This window comes from Cyprinus carpio, chromosome A13 (genome assembly GCF_018340385.1).
Source record: "Cyprinus carpio isolate SPL01 chromosome A13, ASM1834038v1, whole genome shotgun sequence".
Taxonomy (NCBI): Eukaryota; Metazoa; Chordata; class Actinopteri; order Cypriniformes; family Cyprinidae; genus Cyprinus; species Cyprinus carpio.
This window is the reverse complement of record NC_056584.1, coordinates 27,264,065-27,285,207: the sequence shown is the minus strand read 5'-3', so window position 1 is coordinate 27,285,207 and position 21,143 is coordinate 27,264,065. Positions and strand designations below refer to the sequence as shown.

At 31.0% G+C, this 21,143-nt stretch overlaps 2 protein-coding genes across 2 annotated transcripts; both read left to right on the top strand.

Moving 5' to 3' along the window:
* The first annotated feature begins 3,320 nt into the window (after positions 1–3,320).
* LOC109064745 (NAD-dependent protein deacetylase sirtuin-1) lies at positions 3,321–12,498 on the top strand. The gene is made up of 9 exons (XM_019081783.2): positions 3,321–3,552; positions 4,868–4,978; positions 5,061–5,299; positions 5,382–5,534; positions 6,982–7,129; positions 7,228–7,307; positions 7,807–7,993; positions 9,338–9,892; positions 11,481–12,498. Exons 1-9 carry the CDS (start codon positions 3,360–3,362, stop codon positions 11,741–11,743), a joined length of 1,929 nt encoding a protein of 642 aa, XP_018937328.1. The 5' UTR covers positions 3,321–3,359; the 3' UTR covers positions 11,744–12,498.
* A 1,415-nt stretch (positions 12,499–13,913) lies between these two features.
* On the top strand, positions 13,914–19,098 carry LOC109093921 (CDK2-associated and cullin domain-containing protein 1-like). The gene is made up of 8 exons (XM_042769551.1): positions 13,914–14,267; positions 15,613–15,739; positions 15,859–15,961; positions 16,955–17,050; positions 17,171–17,273; positions 17,351–17,440; positions 18,623–18,761; positions 18,850–19,098. The coding sequence occupies exons 1-8, from the start codon at positions 14,069–14,071 to the stop codon at positions 18,887–18,889; spliced, it is 897 nt and encodes a 298-aa protein (XP_042625485.1). The 5' UTR covers positions 13,914–14,068; the 3' UTR covers positions 18,890–19,098.
* Positions 19,099–21,143: the final 2,045 nt, after the last annotated feature.

Genomic DNA, 21,143 nt, shown 5'->3' with positions numbered 1-21,143 from the left:
TTAAACCAGCAGATTTAAACAGGTGAAACTAAAATATTTAATTAAATAGATAAATAGACACTGCAGTTTGAATTTTTATTATTTTTTTAATATGTATATTTTGATAATGAAGTTTGAATTTTTTGGTTAAGTATGAAGAAAAAAAAACTGTAAAATTGTGAAATATTTTTACAATTTTTTATATACTTTGTTATATTATTTATTTCTGTGATCAAAGTTGTATTTTCAGCATCATTACTCCAGTCTTCAGTGTCACGTGATCTTCAGAAATCATTATAATTTGATTTATAATCAATGTTAGAAACAGTTTTTGCTGCTTAATATTTTTTGGAACCTGTGATACTTTTTTTCAGGATTTTTTTTTATTAATATAAAGTTAAAAAGAACAGCATTTATTCAAAATAGAAATATTTTGTTACAATGTAAGTCTTTACCGTCACTTTTTTTTATCAATTCTACACATTCTTGCTGAATAAAAGTATTAATTTCTGTCAAAAATAGTATATTTTATAACAATAACAATGTATATTGTTACAAAAAAATCAGCTTTGCATCACAGAAATAAATTATATTTTAAAATATATTAAAATAGAGTAAAGTGTTTTATTTTAAAGTGTAATATTTCACAATTGTACTGTTTTTTTCTGTATTTTCAGTCAAAAGATCTTCTTTAAAATAACACACACACATATATATATATAAATGAATGGAAAAATGCCTTTAATCACGTGAAAGAAAACCTGCAGATAAAACTGACTAAATAAAAATGTAAAAATTAATTTAAAAACATACAAATAATAGTAATTTTGTGAAAATAGATAGTTCATATAGTTATTTTAAAATGACATCTTATTGTAAATTAATTGTTTTTATTTTATATATTTCTGTATTTCTGATCAAATAAATGCAGCCTTGATGAGTGGAATATTTTTTTTTCTATTTCTTTACAAATCTTACCGATCCCAAACTTTTGAACAGCAGTGTGTATATTATATTAATTACTTTTTTATAAATTAATTTTAAAACAGATTCAAACAGATCAACAATTGTCCATCTAAATCAGTCCACAACTGTGAATGTTTTTGGACAAAAATATAATGAAAATCAAAATGAATATGGTAATCATGGTGTATATGAATTATTGTGTTTGTACCTGCTTGGGGGTTCTGTCGGTGTTTGTCAGGATGGCAGGCCAAAGCTCTCACTTTAAACTCTCTGACAATCTGCTCAGTCTACGGAAGATTATAATTACTCTTTAATGCAGACGGATAAATCCAGCTATTTCAACAATTATTATTTCAAGACTGATGTCACACAGTAGCAACAGGCTGTTCTGCTGTTTTCATTAGATGTGTGAAAACTTATTTTTCTGTCACATGCATGTTCAATGCAATTATCATATGTTTTCACATTGTTTACAACAGATTAAATGAAGAGACATGTTGCATTTGCGATTATAATAATAAAACTTTGCCGTTATAAACTAGCGGAAATAATCAAACACAAGCCCTAAAAGAACTTGTATGAGTTGTAGTAAGTTGTGTGTTCACGGTTGAGAGCTCATCGCAGCTGAGAAGCCCGCAATAATCCTCCAAATCCTCCCTTCTGCAGCTCAGGATTGACTCATGCCTCCTACACTGGACCGCTACACGAGAGTACCGTAAACCCCCGTACACCAGTCCCGCAGTCAGTCGGCCGCGGTCTACAGAGTGCGCATGCGCGCAGGTATTTGGAGCTTTACGGTAGAAGCGCTTTTAAATGACGCAGACGCGCTGACTCACTAAAATACTAAAATACCAGACTTCTGATTGAAATCTGTGAAAAAGACAACATGACTTTTTAATGCGTCTTGATGTTATGTGAGTATATTAAAAATCATAAACACAGATAATGATTGAATTTGTATTTTAATTATTTATTTATTTTATTTTTTATTTAAAATGACCCTCTAACACTAGCATTCCCTATTCTTTTTCTATTCCATCTACTTGTTTTCTTTTTATTTATTATAAAAAGCATCTAAAACAAATAAATAGCATTCTCTATTGTTTATTTTTCTATTCTATCTACTTGTTTTATTTTCATTTATTATAAAAATTACCCTCTGACACTATACTGTAGCATTCTCTATTCTTTTTCAATTCTATCTTGTTTTCTTTTTATTTATTATTAAAAAATCCCCCTAACCTCTAACACTAACGTTCTCTCTTCTTTTTCTATTTTTTTGACTTGTTTTATTTATTTAAAAAAGATATTTTTTCCATTCTATCTTCTTGTTTTCTTTACACATATATAAAAACTCGCTACACGTACTGTGTTAATGGCTTCTGTTGTCCTCATTTGTAAGTAGCTCTTGATAAAAGTATCAGTTAAATGTAAGTGTGCTAGAAGTACCAGCCGAACAGTATTACCCTGGCAGGGTCATATACAGATAGTATGAACAGATAGTATTGTACACTGATTACTGTCAGACTTTCCAAATCCTCCATCAATTGAATTAAGATTATAATCATTTATAATTATTTTTTTTTTCTAAATTATTGAATTATTTAAGATCGTTCTGAGGTTAAATACTGATTCTTAATCATAACAAGATATAGTTTTTAATATATATTGTAGCCTACATCTGTATCTATACAAGATATAGGGAAATTTGTGTGTGTGTGTGTGTGTGTGTGTGTGTGTGTGTGTGTGTGTGTGTGTGTGTGTGAGTGTCTGTCTTGTGTGTGTTGAGTGTTGTGCGTGTGTGTGTGTGTGTGTGCGTGCGTGTGTGCGTGTGTGTATGTGTGTGTGCGTGTGTGCGTGTGTGTGTTTGCGCATGTGTGTGTGTGTGTGTGTGCGTGTGTGCGTGCGTGAGTGAGTGTGTGTGTGCGTGTGTGCGTGAGTGTGTGTGTGTGTGTGTGTGTTCAGATTTAAACCCCTTTGTAATCATTATCATTTTCACGAGTAACTAATTTAATTCTACATTTTCCCCCTCAGTAACTGTAACAGATGTTACATTTAGCCTATTTTGTCGTTAAATAATTCCGTTACATGTAACTAGTTACTCCCCAACGCTACAAAAGACACATGTATTTTTTTAAATCTCAATGTTGTTGTTGTTGTTTTGCAATTTTTTTTTTTTTTTAACTTTCAACAACAAGTTCCTGACATATTTCTCACATTTACACAGTTTGTAAGTACAAATTCAAACACAATTTAATAATAATAATAATAATAATAATAATAATAATAATAATAAAAGAGAACTTAAAAGAGAAATAAAAATATTTCTGCATTTTGGTTTGCGCGGACGCGTGTGACGTCACATCATTACCGGAAGGTCCTCTCGCTCCTCCTCCGTTCACTCCCTGGCGAAGATGGCGGACGGCGAGAATAAACGGGCCGACGCCGAGCCGCTCCCGAAGAGACCGAGACTCCTGGATCCTCCCGGTGACCCGGAGCACAGCGCGAGCGGCGGAACCGAGCCGGTGGAGGCGGAACCGGCGCCGAGGACCGAGTCCCATCAGGCCTCACTGAACCACCACCGCACCACCGAGCCCGAGCTCCCCGGTACAGCCGTCCGTAGCGCTTTAAAATCCGTTTATTGCTTATTTTGGGAGATTTAAGAACTGATTTCTCTCGTGCTGAGCACATGGTCAGGTTTACTACAGGTTCACTCAGTTTTACCCTGTTTTTACTTTAGTGGGGTCTGTATTATTATTTAATAAAATATCGACTTTAAAAAAAAGTTTTAATTATTTTTTTAATGGTTTTATTATTATTATTTATTTTATGAAATTTCAACATTTAATTATTCAGTTAATTATTATTATCAGCATCTATGGAGTTTGAATAATTATTTAATACTATAAAAACTCGTTTTTAAATATTGTTTATATTTTATATGTAATTGTTTTTTTATTATTATTATTAAATATTATTCAGTTATTATTATTTAGATCATAAGGTTTTATCAATTAGTGGATTTTATTATTTTATATAATTTAAATATTTATTAAATAAATGTTATTTTTAATCTTGTAATTATAATTAATAATTATTTAATAACTTATTTAATTTTTAATTGTTTTATACTTGATATGTAATTATTTAAATATATTTTATTATTGTTTATATATATATATATATATATATATATATATATATATATATATATATATATATATATATATATAATTTTTTTAAAGAAGATTATTTGACTGAAAATGCAGAAAAAAAACAGTACAACTGTGAAATATTGCACTTTAAAATAAAACACTTTACTCTATTTTAATATATTTTAAAATATAATTTATTTCTGTGATGCAAAGCTGATTTTTTTTTTGGTAACAACATACATTGTTATTGTTATAAAATATACTATTTTTGACAGAAATGAATACTTTTAATACTTTTTAATTTAATTATAATTTTATTTTATTTAAAATTCTATTTTACTTTAATATTTTTATTATTATTTATTACATATTATTTACTCAGTTATTACGTGTTATTACCATATTTAGTTTTAGGGGCATGTCACTGCTCTTGTCTTGTCAACATAAATATTTCATTCTTTCTTTCTACATTTATTTACACGCTTTATTAAAATGCATTTAGTCACTCTAATAATGCATTCATCTATTTTCATAATAACTGGTTCAGTAAACCAGCTGAAATAATGTTCATATTTATATTAAACAACATGCTGATGCTGAATGAAGCACCGATCAACACACAGTATTGTACTACCTTGTATAATTATTAAAATAATTTCTTCTTTTTTTTTTCGTATAGAATGAAATGCATTATTCTTAGTTCCATGATGCTGCTGTTGCTGCTGTTATTTGATCTGAAATCGTGTTTCTGTGTGGTTTGCACACAGACCGTCCCAATGGTTTCACATCACCTGCTCTTCGTCACGATGATGAAGACGATGATGACGACCGCTCGTCTCGCGCCAGCTCCAGTGACTGGACGCCTCAGCCACAGATTGGTAAGATCGGCTGGTTCTATCCTCAGTTGTCTGCTCTAGAAGTGTGTTTTGTGAGTTCAATGAAAGCTTGGTTTTCCTCTAGGCTCGTATCGGTTCATTCAGCAGCACATCATGAGAGGAACCGACCCGAGGGCCATCCTGAAAGACCTGCTCCCCGAAACGGTCCTCCCGGCGGATCTGGACGACATGACGCTGTGGCAGATCATCATCAACATCTCAGAGCCGCCCAAAAGAAAGAAACGCAAAGACGTCAACACACTAGAGGATGTCGTGCGGCTCCTGAAGGAGAGGAGGAAGATTCTGGTGCTCACGGGCGCCGGGGTGCGTCTTGGATGCTTTCTTTAACTCACACACACTCTTAAGATGCTTCCAGTGTGTTAACATCCCTCTTGTTCCTCCACAGGTGTCTGTTTCCTGTGGGATCCCTGACTTTCGGTCTAGAGACGGTATATACGCTCGACTCGCCGTGGACTTCCCTGACCTTCCTGATCCTCAGGCCATGTTTGACATAGACTACTTCAGAAGAGATCCCAGGCCTTTCTTCAAGTTTGCCAAGGTTCGAAACACTGCTTCCCGCCATAAATGAAAACTATTACTGCGCTGATGCTTTTCAGATAACGCAGAGCACTTTTTTCATGCACTGGTCAATTTGCGCTTCTGTAACATTTCAGACAAGTGGAAAGAAACAGAGTAAATACACTTTTAAGTGTTTAGTTTATTGCGCTTTCTCTGTTTGTGTCTGTAGAGTTCAATTGCATTGCTTTTATTTGATTTTATTTGAAGATGAAATGTAGTATTGTGGTATTTTTTTAAAATTTAAAATAATGATTTCTGTTTTAATATACATTAAAATATAATTTATTTCTGTGATGCGCAGCTGTATTTTCAGCATCATTACTCCAGTCTTCAGTGTCACATGATCTTCAGAAATCATTCTAATATGATGATTTATTACAGTTTTGCTGCTTAATACTTTTTTGGAACCTCTGATACTTTCTTTCAGGATTCTTTGATGAACAAAGTTTAAAAATAACACCATTTCAAAACAATAAAAGTCTTTATTATCACTTTTTATCAATTTAACACACGCATGCTGAATAAAAGCATTAATTTCTTCCTAAAAAAAAAAAACTGTTTAATTTTACAGAAGATTTTTATTTTGAATAAATGCTGTTCTTTTTAACTTTTTATTCATCAAAGAATCCTGGAAAAAGTATCACAGGTTCCACAAAAAAATATTAAGCAGCAAAACTGTAATAAATCATCATATTAGAATGATTTCTGAAGATCATGTGACACTGAAGACTGGAGTAATGATGCTGAAAATACAGCTGCGCATCACAGAAATACATTACAGTTTAAAGGGTATTAAAATAGAAAACCATTATTTTAAATTGTAATAATATTTCACTGTTTTTACTGTATTTTTGATCAAATAAATGCAGCCTTGATTATAATTTAGGTTCAAATGAGTGTTGAATTGGTGAGCAGTAGAGACTTCTTTAAAACACTTACATCTGTAGATTTAATTTACAGTACGTCTCTTTAAAAAGGCCATCTTCCCAAAATGAGTTTTATCTCCACTTCAGTATCATGTTTTTTTTTTTGTTTTTTTTTTTTTTCTTTTTCTGACCATTGACAGTATTTTCAGATTTATGGAGTCATAAAAAAGGAAATGCAAAATCCCCTCTGAAAAAAAAAAAAAAAAAAAAAACTAACTCTAATATGTCAACAAAATCAAATAAATATTTTGAATCTGAATGTTTCTGGAAATGTATACAAATGAGTCAATATTTAATTAGATAATGCATCATTTGCATATAGTACAAAACGATTGTCTTGATGCATGTGATTAATCACCTGGGGAAAGCACGGTGAGATCTATTAGTTAAACGTTTACTTTATTCAGATTTACATTTATGTGTTTGCATGCACTTATTCATGAAAACTGCATACGTGTCATTAAATCTGTGCATGAAGATAACGCTGTGCTTATGATGTAGGAAATCTTCCCGGGACAGTTCCAGCCGTCTCCGTGTCACAGGTTCATCTCCATGCTGGATAAGAAGGGAAGGTTACTGAGGAACTACACGCAGAATATCGACACACTGGAGCAGGTGGCCGGGATCCAGAAGATCATTCAGTGTCATGGTACATCTGCTCATCATTCCTCTTATACACCTAGATTTTAATATCCGTCACTATCTAGACTCTTTCTTTATCCTCTGTATTTTACTGTTTAATTGTAGGCTCTTTTGCGACTGCTTCCTGTCTTGTCTGTAAACATAAGGTTGACTGTGAGGCCGTAAGGGAGGAAATATTCAACCAGGTATGCTTGAGTGTGAACATTTAAAGGGACAGTTCACCCAAAAATGAAGCTTTGCTGAAACTGTACTCACCCTCAGATCATCCGAGATTACGATGAGTTTGTTTCTAAATCAGGTTTGGAGAGATGTAGCATTGCATCACTTGCTCTGCAGTGAATGGGTGCCGTCAGAATGAGAGTCCAAACAGCTGATAAAAACATCACAATAATCCAAAGCACTCCAGTCCATCAGTTAACATCTGGAGAAGACAAAAAAGACGTTTTTATGCTGTGGACTACTGTGATGTTTTTATCAGCTGTTTGGACTCTCATTCTGACGGCACCCATTCACTGCAGAGCAAGTGATGCAATGATACATCTCTCCAAACCTGATGAACAAACAAACTCATCCTAATCTTGAATGGGCTAATTTGCAGAAAACTATATTTTCGATTGAGCTGCTCCTTTAATATGCGCTTGCGGTCGTGTTGTGGCTCATGAAACCGTTGTTGTTCCGCTGCAGGTTGTTCCTCACTGTCCCAGGTGTCCGGCAGATGTCCCGTATGCCATCATGAAACCAGACATCGTCTTCTTTGGCGAGAACCTTCCAGAGTTTTTCCACCGAGCCATGAAGCAGGATAAAGATGAGGTGGATCTTCTCATCGTGATCGGCTCCTCGCTGAAAGTGCGGCCAGTGGCTCTCATACCCAGTGCGTATGTCCGTGTCCGCAGTAATCCGGGGTGCTTTTGCATGTAAAAATAGCACTTGATAACTAACTATATTGTGTGACTATTCAGATATGATGCATCAGGTCAGGTTGAGACACAAAAAACAACACAAATGTAGAGCAGTTCAAATGCAAGTGTTGTTTTTGAAGCTTAATCAGCAATTTAGTGTGTTTTCATATGTGATGCTGTGATATTGATAGGTTTTCATAAACATCAGCGACCCCCCCTGAGAAGTTAATATTACAATAATTTAATAACACGTCTGCAATGAAATAATCTTTTTCAAAATGTTATTTTTATTAAATAAACGTATAGTAGTATTTTTAAACATTCTTTTAAAATATAATTTTTCTTTTGCAATTTTTGTGTTGTGTTAAATTTATGATGCGTTAAACAAATGCAAACAGATATAATTGTTTTTGTAAAGTTTTAGATTTTTAAAAACTTATTGCATACATGTAATTTCATTAAATATAATTTTTTAAATTTTTTTTAATATTGTATTTTGTTTTTGTAATTTGTTTAAAATAAATATGGTGCATTTAAATGAAATAAAAAAATATATGTAATGTATAAAAATTAAAGTGTAATTTTAATTATTTTTAAATCTTTTAATTATTAAATAAATAATAATAAAAAAGGCAAAAATAATAAACAAAAACAAAAGCAATCTGATATTTATTTTTGTAAAGTTTTAGGTTTTTAAAAACTCATTGCATACATGTAATTTCATTAAATATAAAAACAAAAAAAATTATATTGTATTTTTTGTCATTTATTTAAAGTATGAATAAAATAAATAAAAATATGTAATGTATAAAACTTAAAATAAGTTATTTAAATTATTTTTTAATTTTAAAATTAAATAATAATAAAAAGGCAAAAATAATAAAGAAAAAAACTGTTAATGTAAAAAGATGCTTAAAACAATAAGATAAAGATATATCTTTTTATAAAGTTTTAGGTTTTTATTAACTCATTGCACACACGATGTAATTTCATTAAATATACTTTTTAAAAATATTAGTTAAAAAATATTCCTAAATCTTTTAGTAAGTGTTGTATTGTGATTTTTTTTATTTTTAAATATTAATAAAAATAATTATAATAATTAAAATGAATAAAACGTTCTGTAAGTCTTAAAAAAAAACTTTTTATGATTTAATAAATTAGCTTTTACATCAGCTCAAGAACTCTAGTATGGAAAACTCAGCTTTTGCATAGGATTTACTTGGTTTTCTAATAATATTCCATTGGATGGTTTAAAATAAGCTTTTTTTTTTTTCGTTTAGTAATTTTACCTTTCATTTGTTTCTCGCTCTGAGGCTCTATACCTCATGACGTGCCTCAAGTCCTGATCAACCGCGAGCCGCTGCCGCACCTGAACTTCGACGTGGAGCTGCTGGGAGACTGTGACGTCATCGTGAACGAACTCTGCCATCGTCTGGGTGGCGACTTCGAGCAGCTGTGCTACAACTCGTCCCGTCTCAGCGAGATCACGGAGAAACCGGCTGCTCGGAGCCCGTCCACAGACGCTCAGGGGCCCGTCACAGGAGCGTCAGAGGACGCCCCGAACACTGAATGTCAGGATTCACTGTCTCCCAAAGAGGAGGAACCGGAAACAGCATCTTCCCCAGCAGCCAGAAGAACAAGCCCTCGTCCAGAGCCGTTAGCGGAAACTAACACCGACGCGTTAGACTCCGACCCAAAACAACATTCTCCGAAGACGGAGAGGAGAGCAGCGTGTGACGCCACAGAAGCACAGGACTCGACTGATGACGTGAAGGAGGAAGAAACGGCTGATCCTCACCATGTTGAGGTGCGGAGACGGTGCTGGAGAAGCCGAATCTCTCAGAGTCCGATTAGCAAACGACTCGGAGGTAAAGTCAATGTTTCTTTGAATACATTTTAAGATGTACCTACTGTCATTATCAATGAATTTTGTGGGTGTTATTGCAAATACAAATACAAAAAAAAAAAAAGTATTTATTTTGCTGTTTTTTAATATTTTAATTATATATGTATTAGTGCTGTCAAATGATTAATCGCGATTAATTGCATAGAAAACTAAAGTTTTTGTTTACATAATGTGTGTGTACTGTGTTTATTTTATGTATATATAAATGCACAAACATACATGTGTATATATTTAAGAAAATCTGTTTTGTTTATATATAAAATATTAATATATATATATATATATATATATATATATATGTATATATATATATATATTATATAAAAAAATAAATTATATTTTAATATAAATATTTATACATGTAAATATTTTTAAAAATATATACATGAACGTGTGTATTTATATATACATAATAAATATACACCGTACACACACATATATTATGTAAACAAACTTTATATTTGATGCAATTAATCGTAAAACAGATTAATAAAAACAAAACAGGCAGTGATGTAGAACCGGTGGGCGGGGCTAAACAGGCAGTGATGTAGTAAGTTTGGAGGGGCTAGACAGGCAGAGATGTAGGAGCAGGCGTTGATCTTCTTCTGCGGAGGCGGGGTTTAGTCACACTATTACGTCATAAAGTGTCACATTCCACAAGCCGTCGTTTCGGCAGATTGGCTTCAATATCAGCTGTTTTTAGACTAACGAGAAAGTTTTGAGTTCTGAAACTTACAGGATGCTTTTATAGTACAATGATCTCTCACATGTCAAAAGATCAAGGGGATTTTGATTTCTCAGTTCATGACCCCTTTAAATTAAAGATGAAATATGATTTCAATACAGCAGTGAAAGCTTGTACAATACATTTTAATGGGCGTATTTAAGTGTGAAAATAACTGAAGCCAACTGACATTATTCATATTCTTTGGGTTTCTGTACCCAGTATTTTAAAAAAATAATACCTGTCATGAAGATATTGGCCTTGTTCTGAAAAAAGTGATATCGGTGCACCCCTTTTTTATATATATATATATATATATAATATATATATTATATATATATATATATATATATATATATATATTTATATATATATATATATATATTATATTATATATTATATATACACACACACACATTTTATAGATTTAGTTTATATAATATTTATTATATATAATTCTCATTATATTTATATTATTATATTATATAGAGAAAGATTCATAGATGGATTTAATTGAATTAATATTTAATAAAATATATACTTTATATAATTTTTTATTATATTTAAATTATTTCTTTATATATTTTTTATTTTTATATATTATATATGATATATGTCTATATCTAGACATTCTTTTTGTATTTATATCCGTCTATATATATATATCATATATATATATATATATAGTTTTATTATAAATGTTATTATATTATATTTCTTATATGTATATTATTTATTTGTTAGTTTTATTAAATTTATTTAAATAGATTTTTATATAATCATTGTTTTTATTCTTATATAATCATTGTTTTTATTCGTTTTGCAGCCTCGCAGTATTTATTTCAAGCCCCGAACCGCTACATCTTCCACGGCGCCGAGGTCTACTCGAGTTCAGAGGACGAGTCGTCCAGTTCCTGCGACAGCGACAGCGACGGCTCTCCCTGCAGCGCGGACGCTGTGGAGCACGAAGACAGCGACGGAGAAGAAGACAAAGACACAGACGGCCTGGCAGAGACAGTACAGGACCACGACCACAAACGCCTTCAGACGGACTGCACCGCAGAAACAGAGCCACCATCCACACAATAACTCACCAGCACTCGCTGCATTTAATCTGCTCAAGTCTGTTTTATATATTTTTGTATTCCCCTTCCTCCTAAAGCCCTGTTCTATCTTCTAATGCATGCAACTACTTTCTTTTGTTCGACTTATAACCCTTTTTGTTTTATCACCTTATGCATTTTTAGATGTTAAATACACATTTAATTCCGGTGAATGTTTCCGCCTGAGAATTGAGCTTGAGATGTAATCGCTTGGGATAAAAAAAGGGAATGATTTTCAAACCAAAGATCACTTTTTCTGTATCGTTTTCACAAGATCTGGTCACTGTGTCCAGTATGTGCACCAAACCGTGGACATTTGGCAGCTATGGTCAGCCTACTGTTGAAGTCTTTTATACCCAGTAAAGTTTGATAGCCACCAAGCAGATGTTTTCCATTCGTTTTCAGGACGTTATTTACATGCATTCACACTCGTGTAAGTCCTGTCCTCAAGCACTTAGTAATTCTGAATCAGTTTTTGGAGATGCTTGTGTATGTTGTTTGGTTCATGCTCTCTTTGACTGTGCATTCAAATCTTTATAACACTGTTAAGTTATGATATCAGCACGAATTCACGAGTCCCTCGTGCAGAGGATGCAGTTTTGGTTGTGTTCTTAATCTCATTTCTTTAATGTTAAAAAAAGACTTTTTATGTCAGATTTTGTTTACGTTAAGATGGATTGGCGATGCTGCAAAAGAGCAAATGAATACTTTTTGTCACCAAATACAGACTTCACAAACGTAGCATTTTTGACTTATCACTCGGCCTTTAGCTCAGCACTGTACATGATGCATGCAAGTTTAGAGTAGATACTGACAGAGAAGTATTTTGCTTGGTAATAAAATATGAAAGTGTTTGCAGGAGGGTAGGTGGCCGTGTAGACCTGACCACAGTTGCATTCTTAACTATTTCATACAGTTTTATTTACAATTTATTTAATGCATGTTTGAATCACAAGGTCACATGTTTTCTATTTATGTAGTTTATTAAAGCATATTGCAATTATAGTTTCAAGTTAAAGGATATAATAGATGACTAAAAGTCTTTAAAGAGCATCTTGATGAACCTGGGAACTATAGCAATAATTTAATGTAATTACTAAGAAAATCACAATCCTTGATTAAATAACTGACCTTGCAGCCTTATTTTGGTGGAAAATGCCTGTTTGAATATATTAATAGTTTTAAATCATATATTAGCATTGTTGCAGGTAAAATAAGCAATAGATCTAGCAAGTGTGTTGTTTAAAAAAAGTCCATAACGAATCCGTTAAGACTTACAGAACATTTTTATTATTAATAATGCCTAAATTAAATAGCATTTCATACATTTTGTGTTCATAAAACTACTTTTTATTAAATCATTAATTTTTTTATTAATAATTTATCATTTTTTTAAATCATTTATTTTGTATTTTTTTATAATGAATCATTTAAATCGTTATTTATATAGTTATAATATATATAACAAATCCATTGAGACTTACAGAACATTTTTATTAATAAAAATATATTAATAATGCATAAATTAAATAGTATTTAATACATTTTGTGTTCGTATAAATAACTTTTTATTAACTCAATTTTTCTATTAATAATTTATAATATTTTGTTAACGTTTTTTTTATTAATTTTGTATTGTTTTTTAAATAATAAATCATTTAAATTGTAATTTATATACTTATTTTATATATATATATATCCAGTGCATTTTTATTACAACACAATAAATTAATAATGCCTAAATTAAATAGAATTGAATACATTAAGTGTTCATAATAATTACTTTTATTAACTTATTATTTTTTTATTAATATATATGTAAAGTTTTAGTAACGATTTTATATCTTTTTTATTAATTTTGTATTGTTAATTTAAATAATAAATCATTTAAACTATTTTATTTGTATATTTAGAATATAGTTATATTACAAATCCATTAAGATTTAGAGTATTTAATTAATACTTAATGTGTTTATTTTTAATGTCAGAAGATTGCAGTAGGGAAGGTAAGATTTCAAAAGGAATTTTATGATTGATGGACAGCAAGAAATGGTCAAATGGATAAATAAATAAATAATACAATTAAATAAGAAATAAAATTAAATATTCGATATTTATGCCGACGACGGACTCTTATTTTGTCACGGACTCTTGTTTTGACTCGTCCGCCGTGTAACGGAAGTCCGTGTCGGATCTCGCTTCGGATTGACAACAAAATAAACAGGAGTGAAAGTGAAGCGGTAAACACGCGTCAGGCATCGATGAGCTGAAGCGACATGGACCGCTAGCGTCCTCTCGGTCACGCGGCAGGATGGAGGAGATGGAGGAGGACGCGCTCGAGCGGATCGAGGATGATAATCACAACTGTCGCGCGGAGGGTGTGAGTGTAAGCTCACCTGCGCAGGTGTGTGTGGACTCGGACTCCAGCAGCGACACCTGTGAGTCCGACAGCTCGGCCACATCTGCGGCTAACGGCGCCGCGCTGCTCTTCAGCTCGACCTCCAAGTTCTGTAAGTTACACCGCGGTGCAGGGATGTGGCAGACGGTACGTTACTTCGGTACCATCGTAAACATCCGTTAAAGTCCCTTTAAATGTGTTTAAATTAGAGATATCTCCCGCGCTCTATTTATGCATGTGTGATTATTTATATAGAACATATTTATATTTTTATTTGTGTTTCTAATTATTGTTATATTTTAATTAACAATATTATATTTATTATAATTAATATTATATATTATTTATATTTTAAGAATAATATATATATATATATATATATCTTATATATATATAATATGTTATTTATATATAATATTATTACTATATTAAGTTTATATAATATTTATTATATATAATTCTCATTATATATTTATTATAGTTATATTATTATATTATATAGAGATGTAATATTTAAAATATTTTTAAAATGTAAACATTGTATAAATGTTAAATGTAAATAAATGTAAATGTTTTGAAAATATAATAAACTTTTAATTCATTTGTGTGTTTTTTAATAAAAAGTAGCTAAATAATAAATGTCTAAATTATAAATTATGTGTTTTTTTAATATTTTGTTTATTAATAATTTTTTTTTTTTTTATTTTTTTATTATTTTGTGTGTTTTTTTAATAATAATTGAATGTAATATGCAATAATAATGCCTAAATTAAATAGAATTTAATAAAATGTTAATAATAATGACTTTTCATTAATGTGTCAATTTTCTATTTCATTAAATATTTTTTTATTGACTTTGTATTGTTTTTTTTAATTAAAATAATACATTATTAAAATTATTTACTGTATATTGTTACAAAAGATTCCTATTTTGAATAAATGATGTTGTTTTTAACTTTTTATTGATCAAAGAATCCTGAAAAAAAGTATCACAGGTTCCAAAAAATATGAAGCAGCAAAACTGTTTCCGATATTGATTATAAATCAGCATATTAGAATGATTTCTGAAGATCATGTGACACTGAAGACTGGAGTAATGATGCTGAAAATACAGCTGCACATCACAGAAATAAATTACAGTTTAACAGATATTCACATAGTAAACCGTTATTTTAAATTGCAATAATATTTCACAATTTTACAATTATTTCTGTATTTCTGATAAAATAAATGCAGTCTTGATGAGCAGAAGAAACTTGTTTAAAAAACATTACAAATCTTACCGATCCCAAACCTTTGAACATCACTGTATGTGTTATTTATATTTATTTACCGTCTGACACCATCACTGTATCATGGTGCTGCCGAAATACTGTTTTTGTAAGTGATAAAGTAAAAGCCTCATTGAGCAGCAAGTGTCACGTGTGTGTTGCTTCTGTTTGTCTGTCGATGTCTAGTCTTGAACGCGATGACAACAGATGAATACAGGACGGTTTACTGGCCAAAACTAGAGAGAGCCATTGAACATCTGCTCACTCAAAACCCGATGGAGCACATCTCCATCTCATACGAACAGATCTACAGGTTTGTGCTCCTGAACGAGTTCCTAGAGACACAGGAGCAGAACGTCTCTGGCAATAATAAATAACATGTTGCTCAGATGTGTTTTTTAGTTAATACGTCTTTCTGTTTTCTTCTTCCAGTCATGTTTATAAGTGTGTGTGCCAACAGCACTCAGAGCTGCTCTACAACGACCTGATGTGGAAGATCACGTCTCATCTAGAACAGGTGTCTTCTGAGCTACAGGTCAGTGTTTAGACGCATTTCAACCTGTACATATTGCTTTCGTTGTGGGCTTTTAAATCACACGCTACCACAATGAAATCATTCTTTCACATTTATATGGTGTTTGTGACGCATACATTGATATACATGACAAAATATGATTTTTAGAAAACAAAACAAACTAAAAAATAATACATACATACATTAATAAAAAAAATATATATATATATTTAAAAATGTTTACAAAGTCGTCTTTATTCACACGTTTTTAACCAAAACATTTTTTTATTTTATAAAGACGTAATATTTATTGCTTTTTTTAAAAAAGAAGCTAAATAAATATCTCAAATGTATATCATTTTTCTTTAAATATGTTATTATAATATAAATAAATATGTTATTATAATAAAAAAAAATATTAACTTATTATTATTATAATTATTATAATGTTTTATACATTTTATTATTCTATTTTAATAATATAATTATTAAATTAACTATTTCAATTTTTATGCAGAATAATAAGTCTAAATTTAATTTAATTTGTCATTAAAAATCTGTTCATAAAATAATTTTTTGTTAATTTATTATTTTTTTTTATTTTATTATTTTTTATAAGTTTTATTAGATTTGTATTGTTTTAGAAAAAGTTCCTAAAATGTTACTTTTATCGAATTGTTTAATAAATTTTTGCCTAAATTTCTTTATTAATAATGTGTTCATAAAAATATTTTTTATTAACTTTTCTATTGTATTAATGTTTTTATAATTTTTTATGAATTAATTTCGTATTGCTTTTTTCTCTAAAAAAACAAAACAATAAATGCCTAAATTAAATATAATTTGTCATTAAAAATGTGTTAATAAAATGACTTTTTATTATTATTATTTTTTTTAATTTTCTATTTTATTAATGTTTTTATAATTAATTAATAGTTTTGTATTTTTTTTAAACAATAAATACCTAAATAAAATGTAAAAATAATAAAATTCTGCTGTCTCATGTCTTTTGAAGCCAGCCCACCAGAACTTTTAATCGAAAACTTTAACGTGGCTCTGACGCAGTACACAGCCGCCCTGCACTGCATCGTTCCCGTCTTCATCTATATGGTATAAATAATGCCAATACTCTATTTTGAATATAACTTTTAACACAACACTTTGCATGTTTTGTCAGATCATTTGAATTCTGTATGCATTTATCTGCATTTTAACCCAATTGTGTTAAAGAACAAGTTCTACATTGAGACGAAGCTGAACCGAGACCTGCGGGACGATCTCATGAAGCTCTTCTCAGATCACGTAGCAGAGAAACACGTCAGCACGCTCCTGCGTGAGTGCACTCCAAGTCTTTGCACTGTGCAATGCATTGTGTAAATATGCATTTATTCAAATGTTATTTTCCCTCAGCTCTTCTCAAAAAGGCTCATTCCATGCCGTTTCAAGTCAAACCATCAACGATGGCGAGTGTTGTGAAAGGGCTTTATGCCCTCCGGCCAGGTGAGAGGATTTGTCTTTTATTTTAGTTTTTAGTTTAGTTTTGAGTGACGCCGTCATTGGCTCGTCGTTCTGTTTGCATGCAGCATTTGCAAGCATTTCTCCAGTACTACATATCTCTATCATCTGTGTATTGTTAAGTTGTAGCTGCTTTCTTAAAAAAAATTGCGTTTACAGTGGCCCCCATTGCATTGCATACAAAATATCAATCCAAGAAGCATCTGTGAGCAAGCGATGCTGGAGCTGTACTCTGAACTAACTGCATTTTTCTCTTTAAATTGTTGCATTTATTTTTAAAGAAATTAAGCACAAACACACTTTTCATTGAAAACATTTCACATAATAAAGTTTATAGTTTCAATTATAAAACTAGTTGGAATAAACATAATTTTAAACACACTTTTCATTGAAAACATAGTCATAAAACTAAGTGAAATTGTTTATTTAACCTATTTTTATAATTAAAACTATTAACTTTATGATGTAAAATGTTTTGATTGAAAAGTGTTCGTGCTTAATTTCTTTAAAAATAAATGCCATTTGTTTTAATATATGTTCTTATATAATGCAAATACACTTTTTTAATATCACCTGTATATAATATATACATTTACTAAAAAAAAATATATATTTTATATTTTATTTATAAAAACTAAATATATATATATATATATGTATATATAAAATAATTTTTTTTAATTATTTATTTATTTAACGTATGTGTGTGCAAATATGTATGTATATGTAAAATATACAAAATACATTAATTAAAAATATATATATTTATTAAACAATTTTTTTTTATTAAAACAACTACAAATTTAGATCAAAGATAGATAAATAGATAGATAGATTTTAATTTTGAATTTACTATTTTAATAACATGATAAACGACTCAACTGATAGACTTCAGTCACATGGAAATAAAACAATGTGTCGATTTCTAAAAACACTAACCATTAATTCAGCTGAATGCATTAATCCACTGATAGTCCAATAAATGCATTTTAAGAAGCTACCGATTTAAATCGCTGTTTAGAGTTTGAGTTTTTCTGAATCCACAATAATCAAATCCATTAGAAATCAACAACTGAAAACAACTTCCACCTCTAACATCTCATTTCTTTATAAAATGCTCCACAGTAGTGCAAGTTAAGATGTCAGATCTTATTCTTTTTCTTCTAGACTGGGTTCCTCTCGCTCCGGCTCTGTTCTCTAGATTCATTCCTCAGATCCATCCTCCTGCTCTCGAATCTCAGCTCCCGTATTACGCAGCTCAAGATAAAAAACTGCAGCTGGAGCTTTCTCAGAACGGCTTCACCAGGTACTGAACCCGTCTGCAAACCTCCTCCGTGTCTGTAAATTAAGCCAAATCACATGACTAGCTCCACCTGACCTCGTTCCTTCCGCAGGGGCGATCAGTCGCGGAAGCGAGCGAGTGAAGAATCGTGACACGACTACACGACTCCAGTGAGAAGACACAAACACGCCTGAGATTTAGACGCTTCCCGAAACACTCGACGACAAGCTGCTGCGATTTAAGCCTTCGTAATTCAGTAAAAATCACTTGAACACAGACTCGGTGTGATACGGAGACGCTCATCTCTTCATACAGTCCTTTGGGAAGTCTCAGTTATTATGAGAGCTCACATAAAGCTTTACAGAACTACACAAACATGAGCATCATCTCTACAGCCTTCAGCTTGTGTGCAGAGACACGTTTTTACAGACTTGATCATATTTCCAGATTTAATTATTTTCCCTTTCTACTCGTTGTTCCTGACGTTGTCCTTCAGTGAAATCCTCCGGTTTGTGATGCTGGATCCTGAGTGTGTTTGCAGGTGATGAATGAAGGTATTCAAAATGCAGATTCTAACCCATTAATTGTTTATTTTAGGATCACTACTGTAGTTTTAAACACTTTTAGCTGGTTCACCTAATAATAACGTGCCTTTGGCTGTTCGCCTTTCTTCCTTTCAGACTGTTTTAATGTTAATCAATCATTTATTATGACAACAGTTGTTGTTTTTGATTGTTTTTTTTTGTGGCGTTGGTAGAAAAAATCTCGAATTATTTAATAAGTATTTTGTGAAAAAGAGCAGATATAGGGGATATGTGATATTGTTGTGTTATTTTAATGTGCTGCTTGTAATTTATCTGGAATAAACACGACACTGAAACAAGAATTGTGTGTAATAACTTTCATTAAATCATTAAAAAGCACTATTCAATTATTAATAACTTTCATTAAATTATTTAAAAGGTATATTTTGTTATTTTATGCATATTTTTTATTAGTTAATGTTAATATAAAGTGTCAAGTAAGCAATTTTTTCTTTTCAGAATAAACAACACTGCAACAAGAGTTGTGTTTAGTAACTTTAATTACATCGTTAACAAGCAGTATTAAATTACATAATTAGTTTTAATGCACGTTTTATTAATTTATTTTCATATTTGGATGCATGTGAAGTGCATTTAGGCATTATATAATAATGTTATAATATTGTTTATAACTTAATAAAAGTTATTATATAGTAAAAAAGGAAGCAAAACAGATTGATAAATTTTTTTTAACATATCTAAAGACAGTTAAACTAGAGTTTAAATGTGTAAAATAATCCTTTTCATTATAACCTCGTTACAAAACAATGTATGAAATGAGCAAATGGCAAGCAGAACACTTGAAAATAAACAGTTATTATACTTGTTTTTGTAATTTTCTGTTGTTTTGTATTATAGTTATAATCTAAAAGCATGGCAATAATGAGAATACAAGGGAAAATTGAAATTATGAAATTATGTCACAATGCAAAATAAAAATTTAATGGTCACAAAAGGACAATACATTTTTAAGTTTTTAAGTACATTTTATTCATGGAGTTTCTTATAGAAAACTTGGAAATATCAGGAGATTTTATAGTTGTCATTTCCAAGCCTGGAAAATAAAGAAATCTTGCAAAATGAATTTTTCTAGTTGTGTTCAGCTCTAGATTTCTGTTTGTTTATTCACAGGTCTCTAAATATCTAACGAGTAATTTTGAAATTGTACAATGTATGTTTTTGCATTGCAGTAATGTGATGTTGAGAGTAAAAAAAATTGCATCACTTGCTCTGCAGTGAATGGGTGCCGTCAGAATGAGAGTCCAAACAGCTGATAAAAACATCACAATAATCCACAAGTAAATCCACAGCACTCCAGTCCATCAGTTAACATCTGGAGAAGACAAAAGATGAAACACATCCCATTCGACGTTTTTAACTCAAAAATACGAGTCTATAATCCATAATAACACTTCCTCCAGTGAAAAAGTGTTCTGGTCTGAATCAGGAGAGAAATCTGCACAGATCAAGCAGTGTTTAAACAGCTCTAAACAAATATGTGTCTGGATTTTGGATGTGAGAGACAACAGCAGATGCACTTTTTTCACTGAGGAAGAAGTGTTATTATAGATTCTAGACTTTTCGTATTTGAGTTAAAAACGATGGACTTGTTTCATCTTTTCTCTTCTCCAGATGTTAACTGCTGGACAGGAGTGCTGTGGATTATTGTGATGTTTTTATCAGCTGTTTGGACTCTCATTCTGACGAAACACCCATTCACTGCAGAGCAAGCTGATGATGCAGTGCTACCAAGTGATGCAAAGCTTAATTTCTCCAAACCTGATGAAGAAACAAACTCATCCTAATCTAAGATGATCTGAGG

What these genes read in the sequence shown, in the direction of transcription:
- LOC109093921 (XM_042769551.1), top strand. Translation starts at nt 14,069, where the DNA reads ATGGAGGAGATGGAGGAGGACGCGCTCGAGCGGATCGAGGATGATAAT. An exon ending in TCATACGAACAGATCTACAG is followed by an intron (nt 15,740 to 15,858) that starts GTTTGTGCTCCT and finishes TTCTTCTTCCAG; the next exon opens with TCATGTTTATAAGTGTGTGT. An exon ending in TCTCAGAACGGCTTCACCAG is followed by an intron (nt 18,762 to 18,849) that starts GTACTGAACCCG and finishes TTCCTTCCGCAG; the next exon opens with GGGCGATCAGTCGCGGAAGC.
- LOC109064745 (XM_019081783.2), top strand. Translation starts at nt 3,360, where the DNA reads ATGGCGGACGGCGAGAATAAACGGGCCGACGCCGAGCCGCTCCCGAAG. An exon ending in GACGCCTCAGCCACAGATTG is followed by an intron (nt 4,979 to 5,060) that starts GTAAGATCGGCT and finishes GTTTTCCTCTAG; the next exon opens with GCTCGTATCGGTTCATTCAG. An exon ending in GATTAGCAAACGACTCGGAG is followed by an intron (nt 9,893 to 11,480) that starts GTAAAGTCAATG and finishes TTCGTTTTGCAG; the next exon opens with CCTCGCAGTATTTATTTCAA.